Source organism: Neoarius graeffei, chromosome 7 (assembly GCF_027579695.1).
Source record: "Neoarius graeffei isolate fNeoGra1 chromosome 7, fNeoGra1.pri, whole genome shotgun sequence".
NCBI classification, from domain to species: Eukaryota; Metazoa; Chordata; class Actinopteri; order Siluriformes; family Ariidae; genus Neoarius; species Neoarius graeffei.
In genome coordinates, this window is record NC_083575.1 from 61,503,105 (window position 1) to 61,519,694 (window position 16,590).

Sequence of the window (16,590 nt, forward strand, 5' to 3'; positions counted from 1 at the left end):
CCGCCCCACATTAACCTAACTGCATGCCTTTGGACTGTGGGGGAAACCGGAGCACCCAGAGGAAACCCATGCAGACACGGGGAGAACATGCAAACTCCACACAGAAAGGCCCCCGTCGGCTGCTGGGCTCAAACCCAGAACCTTCTTGCTGTGAGGTGACAGTGCTAACCACTACACCACCGTGCTGCCCTGAATTAGGCATTACTATCAAAATAATAACATATTAGAATGAGAGCATTAACAATCCTGGGATGTAGAATATCAATCAACATCTGACCAATCACAATTGAGAATTGAACAGCGCTGTGGTATAATTAAGCAATATTGCATGAGAGGAAGTGCTGTTGTACAGTGGGGCAAAAAAGTATTTAGTCAGCCACCAATTGTGCAAGTTCTCCCACTTAAAAAGATGAGAGAGGCCTGTAATTTTCATCATGGGTATACCTCAACTATGAGAGACAGAATGGGGGGAAAGAATCCAGGAAATCACATTGTAGGATTTTTAATGAATTAATTGGTAAATTCCTCGGTAAAATAAGTATTTGGTCACCTACAAACAAGCAAGATTTCTGGCTCTCACAGACCTGTAACAACTTCTTTAAGAGGCTCCTCTGTCCTCCACTCGTTACCTGTATTAATGGCACCTGTTTGAACTCGTTATCAGTATAAAAGACACCTGTCCACAACCTCAAACAGTCACACTCCAAACTCCACTATGGCCAAGACCAAAGAGCTGTCAAAGGACACCAGAAACAAAATTGTAGACCTGCACCAAGCTGGGAAGACTGAATCTGCAATAGGTAAGCAGCTTGGTGTGAAGAAATCAACTGTGGGAGCAATTATTAGAAAATGGAAGACATACAAGACCACTGATAATCTCCCTCGATCTGGGGCTCCACGCAAGATCTCACCCTGTGGGGTCAAAATGATCACAAGAACGGTGAGCAAAAATCCCAGAACCACACGGGGGGACCGAGTGAATGACCTGCAGAGAGCTGGGACCGAAGTAACAAAGGCTACCATCAGTAACACACTACGCTGCCAGGGACTCAAATCCTGCAGTGCCAGATGTGTCCCCCTGCTTAAGCCAGTACATGTCCAGGCCCGTCTGAAGTTTGCTAAAGAGCATTTGGATGATCCAGAAGAGGATTGGGAGAATGTCATATGGTCAGATGAAACCAAAATAGAACTTTTTGGTAAAAACTCAACTTGTCGTGTTTGGAGGAGAAAGAATGCTGAGTTGCATCCAAAGAACACCATACCTACTGTGAAGCATGGGGGTGGAAACATCATGCTTTGGGGCTGTTTTTCTGCAAAGGGACCAGGACAACTGATCCGTGTAAAGGAAAGAATGAATGGGGCCATGTATCGTGAGATTTTGAGTGAAAACCTCCTTCCATCAGCAAGGGCATTGAAGATGAAACGTGGCTGGGTCTTTCAGTATGACAATGATCCCAAACACACCACCCGGGCAACGAAGGAGTGGCTTCGTAAGAAGCATTTCAAGGTCCTGGAGTGGCCTAGCCAGCCTCCAGATCTCAACCCCATAGAAAATCTTTGGAGGGAGTTGAAAGTCTGTGTTGCCCAGCGACAGCCCCAAAACATCACTGTTCTAGAGGAGATCTGCATGGAGGAATGGGCCAAAATACCAGCAACAGTGTGTGAAAACCTTGTGAAGACTTACAGAAAACGTTTGACCTCTGTCATTGCCAACAAAGGGTATATAACAAAGTATTGAGATGAACTTTTGTTATTGACCAAATACTTATTTTCCACCATAATTTGCAAATAAATTCTTTAAAAATCAGACAATGTGATTTTCTGGATTTTTTTTCCCTCATTTTGTCTCTCATAGTTGAGGTATACCTATGGTGAAAATTACAGGCCTCTCATCTTTTTAAGTGGGAGAACTTGCACAATTGGTGACTGACTAAATACTTTTTTTGCCCCACTGTACTCAGGGCTGTGAAAAATCCGCGGAATTCCGCGAATTTGGCCGCCAAAAATATAATTTTAGTAAATCATCTAATTTTGCAATAATAAATTGGGGGGGTAGGGGTTGTTGTCTACCGACCGCTAGTAGTCTCGTACAGCAAGTGTCACCGAGCCGGCGAGTCTGGGAAAGAGCCTACCGCAAATTGTTCTTTCTGTAACGACATTGTAATTTTTTTGGTATCTTTTTTTTCTTTTGCGACAATGACAGACCAGTTTACGGCATTTGTGCCATGCTTACAAACCATAGCGCGAATCTTGTGTTCTTTTCGTTTTACAATTGTGCTCTTTAAACACGCTTTCGATATCAATGGTTTTGAAAAGGATAATTTCGCGGTATGTCTGCGTCACGGAGGGACATCGTTCAGAGGGAGGACGGTGAGACCGACGATGTCAAAAACATTGACAAGGAAAACGGCATCAAAAATCCATGGAATTGGCGATGGCTGGAGTTTAAAGCCGGTAGTGAATATCTCCATGAGCACATACGGAAGATAAAAGAACCAGGGAAAGCTTACTGCATCTTGTGCCATCAGGATGTGAAGTTTGGTTCTGGTGGAAGAACACGTTTGGTTGACCATGTTAAAGGAAAAAAACATGCGGAATTGGTGAAATTGAAGCTGTTGAACTATAGATTACCAGGTAGACCATCTTGTTCACATTTATTATTTATGTAGTTTTAACTTATGTTATTGTTCATAATGTTCATTGTTATCATGAATATGTAATGAAAGAGAGACCAAAAGAGCAAGGAAAAGCCATATAGAAAGTCAGAAAGAAAAGAATAGGCTTTCTAAGCTGAAGAAACTGCTAACAAAGAAAAGGAAATAAATATAAATATTGACTTGTAAATAGTTGTATATCGTTTTTGACTAGAATCTGTCTAACATGAACAAGAAAGACATTTTGGTATTGAATCAGTTCAAAAACAAGAACATTAGTGACTATTATTTAATAGTCAGTCTAGAATTTCCCCCCTGGAAAAGACATTATGGTACCCAATGAATTGATACAAATCGACACAAGAATATAAGTGAATTTACAATATGAGGTATGTTATTGAGATATTTTCATTCTTCAAGTGAACCCTTATCAGTTAAAAGGTAAATCAGTTCAAATTGTATTATTTCAACATCATAACAGTTCAAATTAAATGGCAGGGTTGAGAAAATATTTGCTTTCAGGAGATGCTTCAAATCTATCAATATACACAAAATCTGTTCAGCTTCTGGGGCCCTGTGGCCCCCAGCTCCTGGGGAGCTGCACCCCCAGACCCCCTGCTAAAATTGTTTCCTCGGATTTTGTCATTTCTATTTTACAGTCCTGTGTACTTGAATATCAGCATGGCTGTGATTCGGTTGTAGGAACGAAGACGTAGGCCGAGTGCCGTAGCTAATCATGGCTGTGCTGATATTCAGTACAACAGCACAACCTCGAGTGTGACCTCGCTTTTATACAACAGTTCTATATACAAGAAATGAATATAGACTAAGTGACATATTGGACATGACATGGACAAATGTTCTCACTTATTTTTGCTCCGCGAGTGGAAATAGATCCCAAAGAAGCCACACTCATTTAATCGCACGTCAGCTGGCTGGCTAGCTCATATCGATTTGTACATTCCCGTTAAAGGTGTTTCTGTTAAAATAGGTGCCCTTTCTTCCTTTCCATCTTCATCCGATTAGCTTTCATTTTTTAAGTCAAAAGTTACATTCCTGGAAAGTATATTTTGCCATGTTCACTGATATTGCTAATGCTACCATAGTAACTGGTTACTACACACAGTGAAACGTCCCGGTGCCGTTATTGTGAAATATAAGCACTCTTTGAACGCTAATTGATCAGTCAAGTTAGTGGACCAGAACTAACTGATGTATAACGAAATACAACCGGAACACTGCCTTTTTGTGTTCAGATTACAATAGCTAATCCAATCCTACATAGACTGATATGTGCTAATGATGAAAGCCCTCATCAGTCAGTTCTTAAAGTGCATATCATGGGTAAATTCAGGAGCAAGATCAATGTAATTCTCCTATTTTATATTAAACTTTGGTCAAATATCTGTAACATTTTGCATTTTGTGCAATTTTTTTACCTTGCGCAATACCAGAAAAATTCAGTTGAAATCAAGCCATTTGAGGCGAATTGGTCCGCCTCTGAAAAAACTTGCCATTTGGATTTCCCGGCAAACATTGATTTTTGTGACATCACGTGCGGGATGCCTCCTTCTGAATCCTACGTCAGCGCTGGTTTGTTTATGAGAAAATGACCTGGTGGTTTTCTGCAAATTTCTTCGTTATCACGTAATTATTAAAATGGTTAACAGATGTATCGTAGGAGGGTGTAGCAACACCAATCTTGATGGGATTAGTACTCCTCATTTTCCAAAAGACCGGACAATGAGAGAGAAATGGGAGCGCTTCGTGCGAGGCACCCGGAAGCTGAGGACCAAGCAGAGCCGAGAAAAAGACTAAGAAAATCGGCGATTCACAAGTTGACTGTTGCCAGGGTAAGAAATAAGAGATACTATACTCTAAATTAGGTGTTCCTGTGTTTGTGTGGTACACGGATAATGTTATTTATTGACACACCCAAGTAAACAACACGAAAGCGCTGGGCAATAATACACTTACTTCACATGTATGAAGGGATATGCGTGGCAGGACTTGAGATCTTGGGACCTGTCAAACACATTAAATGTATATACAACCCTTTCTCCTACAGTAACCAGCACTCTTCTAAATGAAGAAATATATAAATACATAATAGTAATTAGAAAAAACATGATTTTATGTAACAATAGATAGATGAGCATTGATACATGAATCCATGGGTTTAGAAGCTCAGGCGACAATTCCATATTTCAATGCAAATTACACAGACTGTGCACTGAACCCGTGCAAGCTCTCTCAGCCTCCTGGCGGATCCGCACGTGGCGTCACGAATCTGGCTCCAGACTCCCTTGGGATTTTTCCAGACATGTTTTGTTATTTTATTTTTTTCTGCTGTAGACAGATGGCCTTGTGCAAAATTACCCTTCTGGATGAGTGTGTAAAGGGACATTTTCATATTAAAAAAAAAACAAAACACGAAATTGGTCCAGGATATGCGTGTCCTCCTGAGTGGTGCAACAGTTTGCCTCATCATCTGGAGATTACAAGTTTGAATCCTGCTGATCCCACAGCTATCCGTGGCCCATGCTCTCAGGGAGGGGTGGCGTACATTCTCTTCTCTATCCCCAGTTAATTAGAGACACTAGCCAATCATGGGTGTCTGTGGGTGAACTGTCCTCTGAGTGTGTGTGTGTGTGTGTAACATGAGCAGCAGTTCAAAAAGATGCAGTCGGCTGGTGTCGCATGCCCCGGAAAGGCTTGTCCCTGCTTCGCAGCTGTTGTGTGATGGGGAGAGCTGTCTGGGATGTGGGAATTGGCCATAAGTAAATTAGACTGAAAAATCAAGGGCTGCCATCTATTATGGCTTGCAGTAAAGATTGGGGTAAATGATCGATTGAAAAGTTTAGTCATTTCACTTTTTATTCTGCTCCTACCTCAGGTGGTATTGAAGTAACACGTGTGTTTTGCAAAGACTGAATTCAGAAGCTCCTAGCCAGGAAATACATGTGTGAGCTGTAGTGGATTTGCAGCATTTCTTGGCTCACAGCAGACCATGGAGAAACACAGACATGCACACTGCAAACACTCACCTTAACACCGACTTTAGTTTTTAAACATATATAATATTTAATTCTTTTATAAATAGAAATGGATTCAACATAAAACAAGCCACTTGTTACAAAATAAAACAGTATGCGTGTACCGTAACCCAGCCAGGATAGTGTTCCACAGCCATCAGCACAAAAGCCTCTGGTTTTTAGTGCTGTGTGTGGGTGTACGTGTGTGAACATTGTGTATGTACAGCAAGAATAGCAGAAGTGTATTAGATTTATCGTGAATAAATGGAATCCATAACTGTTTTGGATCTACAGTCACCTGGGTGCACTTCAGGCAGGAACAGCACATGTACGTAATGAGCTTAAGCTCATTCAGCATGACACTTAGACACTTGAGTGAACCATACTATATCGCCCTTATACCCTTCAGCATCAGCTCGACCTAATTCACTTTAAAAAAAAAAGCTTGCCCTTAATTGCCAAGACACTGATGTATTTGTATATTAATAAATGCAGTGGGTATGATATATATGCAGTGTTGTAAAATCAACAAAGGATTAAATCTGCCCAAAGATTAAGATTCAAGGGGTTTTAGGAGCAGGAATTGGATATAATGAAGTTATACGTTTGTAGTCAGTCAGTTAGAATGATCTACATTCGGTACATTAGTCAAGTTAATTTGGACTCTTTGTAATTTTGACCAATCAAAGTTTGATCAATCCTGATAGTTCCCTCAGAAATTTTGATAAGCCACTCCCGAAGGAATTCCTGACAAATCTGCCCTGATTCTGCCCACTTTCTTAGTACATCTGACCAATCCTGCCCATTCCTCATGGAATTCTTGACAAATCTTGCCCACTCCTACAGTAACATATTTTTTTGCACCAGTCTGTGATATTGTTGATTGAATTTAGTTGAATGTTTCTCAAATTAGAAACAAAATTGTAATTTAAATCACCGTGACCCAGACCAGAATAAAGTCTAAGCCCATGTTTACATTAGACCGTATCAGCGGATCATCAGATTAACGTTTTTAAAACGATTAGTGTGCACACAGCAACACCAATACACGATTTGCGTGCACACAGCAACACCAATACACGGATACGCTCGGCTCCACAGGCATCCTGCGCTCCAAATCACTCCGCCCTGAACAGCGAGTGCCCTCTGGAGGGTGCGCACTCCGGCCTTGCGCAGCTCACAGAGCGCGCGAGTGAAGTGCACAAGCTGTGATTCGGGACTGAGCCGCTGTGTGTGTGATCCCAGTGCATATCACTTACCACTTGCAAGTGGAAGGATGGCAAGCCTAAAGACAATCATAACTACACAATGGGCAGTATTTGCATCAGTATTTGCAGTATTTTCATACTTTTTTACTCTTTAATGAAAGGTGATACAAGGCGGAAGTCCGCGCCGTTTTTCAGCAGTTGCGTCACATGACCAACGCCAGCGAATCAGGAAGGTGGATGTCACAGTGACGTTGTCCAATGAGACGCCAGCTAGAGCTCAGCACAGCGTATCCACGTATTCTGAATGTTTACACAGCACCGGACCAGACACGATCTGGATTGAATACGTGGACGCTGGCGGATTCCCATTTCCCGGCAGTTTAATGTAAACGGACAGTGCATCCGCGAAGAAAACGAGACGGATACGGTCTAATGTAAACATAGCCTTAATGTGTAACTTTCAGACCATCAGTCAGATCCTGCTAAGATGTAATATGGGAAGAGCCATAGCTACTAGGAATGAGAAGTTGAAAATGTTAAATCATTCCTAAAAGAATGTTCAAGAAAACTATCAAAACTTTGTGGCTTCAGCACAGTAAAATCTGAATGATTGTATGTGGATGTGATAAGAAAGCAAATCTTCTTTCCCCTGCACATTATCTGCATATCCAGAAGACATTTAGTCAATATTCTAGGTGTCTAGAATTTCCTTATCCAGTCAGTGAGAAATCTTGGCAAGTTCGTAAGTTCACATTTTTCTAAACCAAGTGATTTAAACTAACTTTGACAACATAAAACAATACAACACTAGACACTACATGAGACTATCCACATGCGCTGTTTACATTTCTGCTTAGATGGAGCAGCAGTCATACCGTAGCCCTCTTCCACCAACAAGGAACCAGTGCCGAATCTGGGAACACTGCGTTTCCACCGCAAAAGAGGCGATTCTTGGATGGAATACTTATTTCTTCTCTGAAAAAAAAGTAGCTGGTCTGATATCATTTGATCAACATGACAACAACTTCAGCCACTCGTTGTTGTTGTTGTTGTTGGGGTCTCTTCCCCCCCCAGACACTGTTAAAATAAGATGTGAATAGTGTCTCACTGTTTTTATATAAAATTTTGCAAAACATGTCACACAAGCAAGCGAGCATGTTATTTGCAATTGCAACAAACTGAATGGGAGCATGAATGTAAATAAGTGTCACACACGTATGTTATTTTGCACATAACCTTTGTGCATGGCAATGTATTTGTCATGTAACAGTTTATGACCTTAATATTATAAGGTTCTATCTGGTGTATGAATGAATTGGAGATAAAACCTTACATTACTAATTCTGCAAATCATGAATATGACTTTGGAATGTAAGATGTACTCAGATTACGTAATGGTTTGGCTCTTATCCCGGTGAAAATGGGAGTGAATTGTTCACTGGTTCCCTGAATCAGTACCAACGTCATGTTGGTGGAAAATCCAGGCTGAGTTGGATCGAGATCTTGGGATTCCAGTCTATATTACTGGATTTCCAGGAGCTATTATCTAGTATACTGGATTTTTATGAGCTATTAGAGGCATATGATGCCATGGCAACTGCATCTGCCCTTTGTTTTTTGTAGAACAATAATGTGAACTTCTTGCATTTTTTTTTTAATTTCTATTGATTTCTCTTTGTCTGTCCATGATGTCATGTGCAGGATCCAAAAAGCTCAAGTGTGCTATGGCCAGAGCATCTCTTTGATAGAGTAGGTGTACATGTGGGCCTGTGAGTGAGTGAATGAGTGAGCGAGTGAGTGCATGCGTGCTCAGTTTCTCTTCTTGTCCTGTTCAGGGTGTTGCTCAGTCTGGTGTCGGGGGAAGGCGTGGTTGTACAGCTGCCTATGATTGGCAGCCACGTTATACAACTTATACAGAGCCTGTGAGAGAGGAAGAGGGAAGGAACTGGTTAATTGACATAAATTGTGAGCAGTGACCTTGGATTTGTGGTTAATTTCAGGTAACCAGGACTCTCCATGACCCTTACCTCATTTGTGCTTCCCTACAGCAGAGACCGAGGAAAGAAAAGAGAAGAAAATTAATGCAACAGCATACGCACACAGATTTGGGATTTTTAAGTGACAGGACATGCTGATTTACTGAGGTGGAAATTGTATACAATTTTCAACCATGTTTGTAGTATGAGAAGATGAAAGCCAGTTAAATGTCAAAACCCATAATCTTGGGTTACATTTTCTTGCACTAGTCTCCAGCTTGGGTTACACTCTCCTTTTTTCATTTGGAAGCTTATTATTCTGGTGTTTGACAGCTGCATGGCACAAAGTGAGTATCTGGCCCTCTGGTGGTCAACAGGATGCACCGCTCTGTACAAGTGTCCTGCGTCTTGCATGCTACAGAAGTTCTAACGTATGGTTTAGGCGTAGCGTAATGACTGCTTTAGCATTACCCATAATGCTTTGCGCCTTGTCAAGTCAAAGTCCCTCTCATGCCAGAATCTGGTCTTCCCAGGCAGTCTCCTGTCCCATTACTAACCAGCTCTTTGAGGTGTATGGGTGCGGCGCCAAGCTCCAATTCGATAGCCCTCGGCCTCTCACCTATACAGCTAGGGTTACAGTGGGGGGACTAGTCCTCTGGTAACCACGAGAGTTTGACTTCCCCACTCGTATCTGTATTGTCGCATGCCTTGCCAGATGGTAGTAGGTACCATTTTTATGATTGAACTCGCAATCTCCCGGTCGAGACGGACACACTAACCACTAGGCCAACTCGTGGTCTGCACCTTGGCGGGGGGGTAACCAAAATATAAACAAACTAAAACAACATGGCGTCGCACACCGACAGCAATCTTCTCATCTTATCTCATTATCTCTAGCCGCTTTATCCTTCTACAGGGTCGCAGGCAAGTTGGAGCCTATTCCAGCTGACTACGGGCGAAAGGCGGGGTACACCCTGGACAAGTCGCCAGGTCATCACAGGGCTGACACATAGACACAGACAACCATTCACACTCACATTCACACCTACGGTCAATTTAGAGTCACCAGTTAACCTAACCTGCATGTCTTTGGACTGTGGGGGAAACCGGAGCACCCGGAGGAAACCCACGCGGACCCACGAGAACATGCAAACTCCACACAGAAGGGCTCGAACCCAGGACCTTCTTGCTGTGAGGCGACAGCGCTAACCACTACACCACCGTGCCGCCCCCGACAGCAATCTTTCTAATTTAAATCTCCCTAAAACCTTCAAAGAAGTGTCAAAACTAACGAAAGTAAACCTTAAAGAAATCTGCAAAGCCTTTTCTGTGGACTTTGAGAACTCATTCGGTAAGAAAGCACTTGTAAATATTGTATCGAACGCTTTGAACATCTCTACTTCAGGGGACGGTCAGAAGCTTCATCTGTCAACACGGGTGTTCCAACAATTACTAACCTGCAGAAGTTAAAAGATTGACTCTGACCATAGAAGAATCCACAGTGAAATCGTTTCTGTTGGTTGCTGGTTACGATGAGAAAGCCGTAAGAAATACAAAATGCCTTGTGCGTGGGAACATGAGCAAGGAATTCACTCAGTAAGTACTGTAAATACAACAGAACTGTCACAGTTCTTTTTTTAAGTTGATTTTGATTTCCTTCACTCTGATTTTCCTCGAGCTCATATGCTATCAGATTACGACAATCTTTGGGCTGTTGGAGGAAGCTGTGAGGACGACAGGGTCAAATACTACATTTGATCTCCCAACATAAACCCCAAAAGAGGAAGGACATGTCTGCTTCCTTACACTGCATCGTTTGTGCTTTGTTTTGGGAGTTGATCCTTCAATAAAGTTGTCCTTTTCAGTTTTTTGACTTGTCCTTGTTTTTTGGTTTTCGTGCTTGTTAATGACTAAACGCAAAGACAGAGGGGTTGTAGGCTTCGTGACTCGGATCCTCAGACTTTACTCCAGTACTGAAGTGTGCAGAACACAGTCACGTGTTGTCTGTCGGTGTAAAATTTTCACAGTGAATTTTGTCTAACCGCGCTTTTCGACACTTAGCTTCTTTAGGTATTCTATAACACTTTTTAAATCAGGAAAAGTCATTTCCCCCCATGTGAATTCGAAGGTTATCTGACTTGGTAAACAAATATAGTGCCTAGTTACCCTTCAAGGCGTAAGGCATTATGGGTATGTGAAAGTAGAGAATACAGATTTTGATTTCAGTGTTCAGACCAAACGCAAATAAAGTTCAACCAGCAGAAATGTCAATTCACTGAAGGGGAAAGGACGCAAAGGCATTAAAGATGTGTTTGCATCTAGTAGTGGTTCCTTTCGGATTTTGAGAACTTTGCCCTGTGAATTCATAAGACTTGTGAGCCAACATAAAACAAGAGGATGTGTCTGTGGACTCTTTGGTAACCAGATTACTCTGTATATACTTGTTTGTATATATCAGACTACAGGCCTCAACGTTAACTTTTGACACTTTTTGTCCTGCAAGGCAAATGGCCTCAAAAATTTTTTGCCCCCCTTGAATTTCCCTTTGCCCTAAATTTTGTGGTATTTTGGCAAGTTTCCAAGTACACGGTTCAAGGCAATACTGATATGTTTTCTAGGAGTATAACTGAGTTATTTAGACGACAAAAGTACATTTTTAAAAATAAATGTTTTAAAAAACATTTATTTCTGCAACAGAAGAACAAGACAAGCCCTGAAAACATGAAACATAAATCAATATCATATATGTAAGACTTACATATGGTACTAGTATGTAATGTGTCTTTTTATATAGAGTTTAGGACACAAAACACACTTTGTTTTGCCTATAACAATGACTAGCAATATTGCAAAGATGAATTATAAAACTAAAAACATTATAAATTCAGTTTGCCATTACATTTAGGAGGAAATTAAACAACCTGTCCTCCTCATCTTCACATGCATGATGGGCCAATGCCAAATGGGGTAAGATAGATTTGTCTATGGGATAATTCACTATGTAAATGATATATATTTACTGTAGAGGGTGTGGTTTACTATCTGAGACACAAAAGCATGTCTTTCCATTCACTGAATGTACTTACCACGAGCTTTTATTATTACAAGAATGATTATACAACCCCGATTACAAAAAAGTTGGGACAAAGTACAAATTGTAAATAAAAACGGAATGCAATAATTTACAAATCTCAAAAACTGATATTGTATTCACAATAGAACATAGACAACATATCAAGTGTCGAAAGTGAGACATTTTGAAATTTCATGCCAAATATTGGCTCATTTGAAATTTCATGACAGCAACACATCTCAAAAAAGTTGGGACAGGGACAATAAGAGGCTGGAAAAGTTAAAGGTACAAAAAAGGAACAGCTGGAGGACCAAATTGCAACTCATTAGGTCAACTGGCAATAGGTCATTAACATGACTGGGTATAAAAAGAGCATGTTGGAGTGGCAGCGGCTCTCAGAAGTAAAGATGGGAAGAGGATCACCAATCCCCCTAATTCTGCGCCGACAAATAGTGGAGCAATATCAGAAAGGAGTTCGACAGTGTAAAATTGCAAAGAGTTTGAACATATCATCATCTACAGTGCATAATATCATCAAAAGATTCAGAGAATCTGGAAGAATCTCTGTGCGTAAGGGTCAAGGCCGGAAAACCATACTGGGTGCCCGTGATCTTCGGGCCCTTAGATGGCACTGCATCACATACAGGCATGCTTCTGTATTGGAAATCACAAAATGGGCTCAGGAATATTTCCAGAGAACATTATCTGTGAACACAATTCACCGTGCCATCCGCCGTTGCCAGCTAAAACTCTATAGTTCAAAGAAGAAGCCGTATCTAAACACGATCCAGAAGCGCAGACGTCTTCTCTGGGCCAAGGCTCATTTAAAATGGACTGTGGCAAAGTGGAAAACTGTTCTGTGGTCAGACGAATCAAAATTTGAAGTTCTTTCTGGAAATCTGGGGCGCCATGTCATTCGGACTAAAGAGGAGAAGGACGACCCAAGTTGTTATCAGCGCTCAGTTCAGAAGCCTGCATCTCTGATGGTATGGGGTTGCATTAGTGCGTGTGGCATGGGCAGCTTACACATCTGGAAAGACACCATCAATGCTGAAAGGTATATCCAGGTTCTAGAGCAACATATGCTCCCATCCAGACGACGTCTCTTTCAGGGAAGACCTTGCATTTTCCAACATGACAATGCCAAACCACATACTGCATCAATTACAGCATCATGGCTGTGTAGAAGAAGGGTCCGGGTACTGAACTGGCCAGCCTGCAGTCCAGATCTTTCACCCATAGAAAACATTTGGCGCATCATAAAACGGAAGATACGACAAAGAAGACCCAAGACAGTTGAGCAACTAGAATCCTACATTAGACAAGAATGGGTTAACATTCCTATCCCTAAACTTGAGCAACTTGTCTCCTCAGTCCCCAGACGTTTACAGACTGTTGTAAAGAGAAAAGGGGATGTCTCACAGTGGTAAACATGGCCTTGTCCCAACTTTTTTGAGATGTGTTGTTGTCATGAAATTTAAAATCACCTAATTTTTCTCTTTAAATGATACATTTTCTCAGTTTAAACATTTGATATGTCATCTATGTTCTACTCTGAATAAAATATGGAATTTTGAAACTTCCACATCATTGCATTCCATTTTTATTTACAATTTGTACTTTGTCCCAACTTTTTTGGAATCGGGGTTGTAGTTACTATATAACTAATAGCTACAACTGGAATGTGCTTATTCTGTTAGTGTTTGTAATTACTGTACCATCCGCTATTAGATAAAATTAAAATAAAATCTTACATTGTTTGAAAGTCTAGAGCAAGATATATATATATATTATTTACCAGCTGGGAGGTCCGTATCGTGAAATACCGTGACTGAGGTCTTGAAAGTACTGACCTCTGGGCCGAGGTCAGTATTCAAGGCCGAGGTCACGGTATTTCACCATACGGACCAACCTTAAGCTAGTAAATAATTTTTTTTTTTTCTTTACCAAATTCTAACAGAAAACGAGAGCGCCCGAAAGGGAAAACCGAGCCGAGCCGCCATTTTGAATCCTCATTCACGGCTGTAATGCAAATTGCTTCCTCCTTGGTATACAAGTGCACTTCCATGGCAGGGAAAAAAAACTACATTTTGCCACCTATGTAGTCCCCTATTTATACAAAATTGAGTCATTCAGGATTCAGCCATGTTTTTGCTTGGCGTTAGCAAGTTAGAGGTTTTTAGCTTTCTCCTGAAATGTTTTATTTTGTCTTCCTCAGGGTAGTAAAACTCGCTTTCGCTGTGAACACTATCGTTATCGCTATCCATGATGTAAAATTAATGCTATTTTGAATCCTTATTCACGGCTGTAATGCAAATTGCTTCCTCCTCGGTATACAAGTGCACTTCCATGGCAGGGAAAAAAAAACTATATTTTGCTGCCTATGTAGTCCCCTATTTATACAAAATTGAGTCATTCAGGATTCAGCCATGTTTTTGCTCGGCATTAGCAACAGTTAGAGGTTTTTAGCTTTCTTCTGAAACGTTTTCTTTTATTTCTTCTTCCTCAGGGTAGTTAAACTCACTTTTGCTGTGAAGACTGTCGTTATCGCTATCCATGATGTAAAATTAATGCTATTCTCCTGAGAAATGCGAAAATAAATGTTGACAAAAATTGTGACGATGTTTGTTGTTGTTGTGAACGAGTGAGTTGCCAGAGGTCCGTAACTGGGGTCCGTATCGTAGGATACAGACCCACTCGCCAGCCAATCAGAGTGCAGGATTTGATGGAAACCGGACCGTGAAAAAAATAAATTTTGTTATTTTACAACTAACACTTCAGATATTGTTTGAACAATAATCAGTATCACTGTATAAATGATAGAGTGCAACTAGGTCTGTAACTAGATGCCCTTGGGGTTGCTGAGATATGGAGATGTGGGAATAAGATCTAGCCCACAGTTCAGGTAGGAGTCCTTTGAGAGTAAATGTTTTGGCTTTCACAACATTCTGCTCCCAAAAGCTGATGTCGGGAAAGAGTCTTTACACAAAGGTTTTCTTGCTTTTGTAGTGTTTTTTTTTTTAACCTGTTCTTCCGTGTCAGGACTCTTCGGGGGAAAAAGGAGGTACATTCCAACATGTACCTAATGCTAGACCACAAATCTGCACCGTCACTCCAGTCATTTTGATGAATTTTGTACGGATCATAACTGCTAATAAACTCTAATTTCCGCGTATATCTATCCTTCACTTCTTTCTGATGAAGATTATCCAAGTAATCCGGTAGTAGTTTTTTAGCTGTAGTTTTCTTCGAGCAACAGACGCCAGACATCTTCGCTTGGCTTCAGTATGTGAACAAAGTTCGCTTGCCTCCCAGGCATCAGATAGTGACGGTTGCTAAGGTAAATGCAACATCAGTGGATGTCCTGAAGTCAACCCGGGAAAACGTAGAGGGCACCAGCGACCACTCGTAGTGACAAAGCACACATGCACAACTGAAGCGAGCCAATCAGAATTGCCGTTACAAATTGGGAAGAAAAAACAAATCGGTGATCATAGGGGAGGCGAGGATGCTGGTTAATACATCGTTTTTTGTAATGTACTTGCTTGAAAATCATTTTTGTGCTTAAAGAAGCCGACCACATGTGTGCCCGAATGGGTCTAACATGCTAAAATATTTCTGCCTGAACGTCTTGGTCAGGCAAATCGGGCATTCAGGCAATGCCTGGCGTTGAGGCTTGGACTACTTTGATCAGACTCCTTTGTGACAGTTACCAGATTATTTTGCACATGTTGTCGTTTTAATGAATACGAACACAGTGACATGAGCTTGTCCTAGATCAGCACTATAAATAAATCGGACCAGACTAGATCAGACCATAAATAAACCTGGCTTTAAGTACTAGACCTTTTTAAAAATCAATAAAACTTATTTAGTACTTGCTTCTGTTTAATTTCATAACTGGTGTGTGTGTGAGAGACTTTTTAATGCTTTATATATTTGTGAAAGACAAGGCAAAGTGAGGTAAGCTCACCTGGTCCCACAGTGCTCCAGCCACCTGGTCTATGAGGGCGCCGAGCTCTCTGTACTCGCCGGAGTAGCGGATGTAGGCCCAGGTACAAAGCGTGATGAGGGCGAAACCCAGAACCATGTTGCACACGCTGGCGATCACATCTACGCCCACGAAGCCTGTGATGCCTGCCGCCACATACATAATAAAGATGACCACAAAGAGTGTGGCGGGCGTCCGTGCTGCGTGGAAGATGTTCTTGGAGTCGTTGTGCTTGATGTACTGCACGAAGAGCTCGTCGATCTCTGCTTCCAGCTGCAGCAAATAGCGACGACTGAACTCCTCTCCACCCATCTTCTTCACACCACGGAACACAGCCAGGGCTTCATCACGGATCACTACATGACGTGCCTGCAGCTCACTCGGGGCTAGAAACGGCCGATCGCCCCCACTCACCTGTTAAAGGAAGTAAGCGATGAGTAGTATGGAGTTATATCCTTGGCAAAAGTAAGCATGCAACACTAAGATCATAAATTTCATTCATTCATCCTTAGTGACAGCTTTAGCCTGGGCAGGGTCATGATGGATCCAAAGCCTATCCCAGGAAAATGGGGCTTGAGCTCAGAATACACCCTGGTGGGATGCCAGTCCACATGGCACCATGAACATACATTCACACCCATCATAGCCAATTC

At 41.6% G+C, this 16,590-nt stretch overlaps 1 protein-coding gene across 1 annotated transcript in view; it reads right to left on the bottom strand.

Annotated features, from left to right (window-relative positions):
- Positions 1-6,906: 6,906 nt before the first annotated feature.
- Positions 6,907-16,590, bottom strand: part of atl1 (atlastin GTPase 1) — a 35,576-nt gene continuing 25,892 nt past the window's right edge. Inside the window, exons 12-14 of the mRNA XM_060924803.1 lie at positions 15,920-16,351; positions 8,925-8,939; positions 6,907-8,817 (exon numbers count right to left, since the gene is read on the bottom strand). Of these exons, the coding sequence (XP_060780786.1) occupies positions 8,707-8,817; positions 8,925-8,939; positions 15,920-16,351 (558 nt within the window). The 3' untranslated portion in view covers positions 6,907-8,706. The remainder of the gene's footprint in view (positions 8,818-8,924; positions 8,940-15,919; positions 16,352-16,590) is intronic.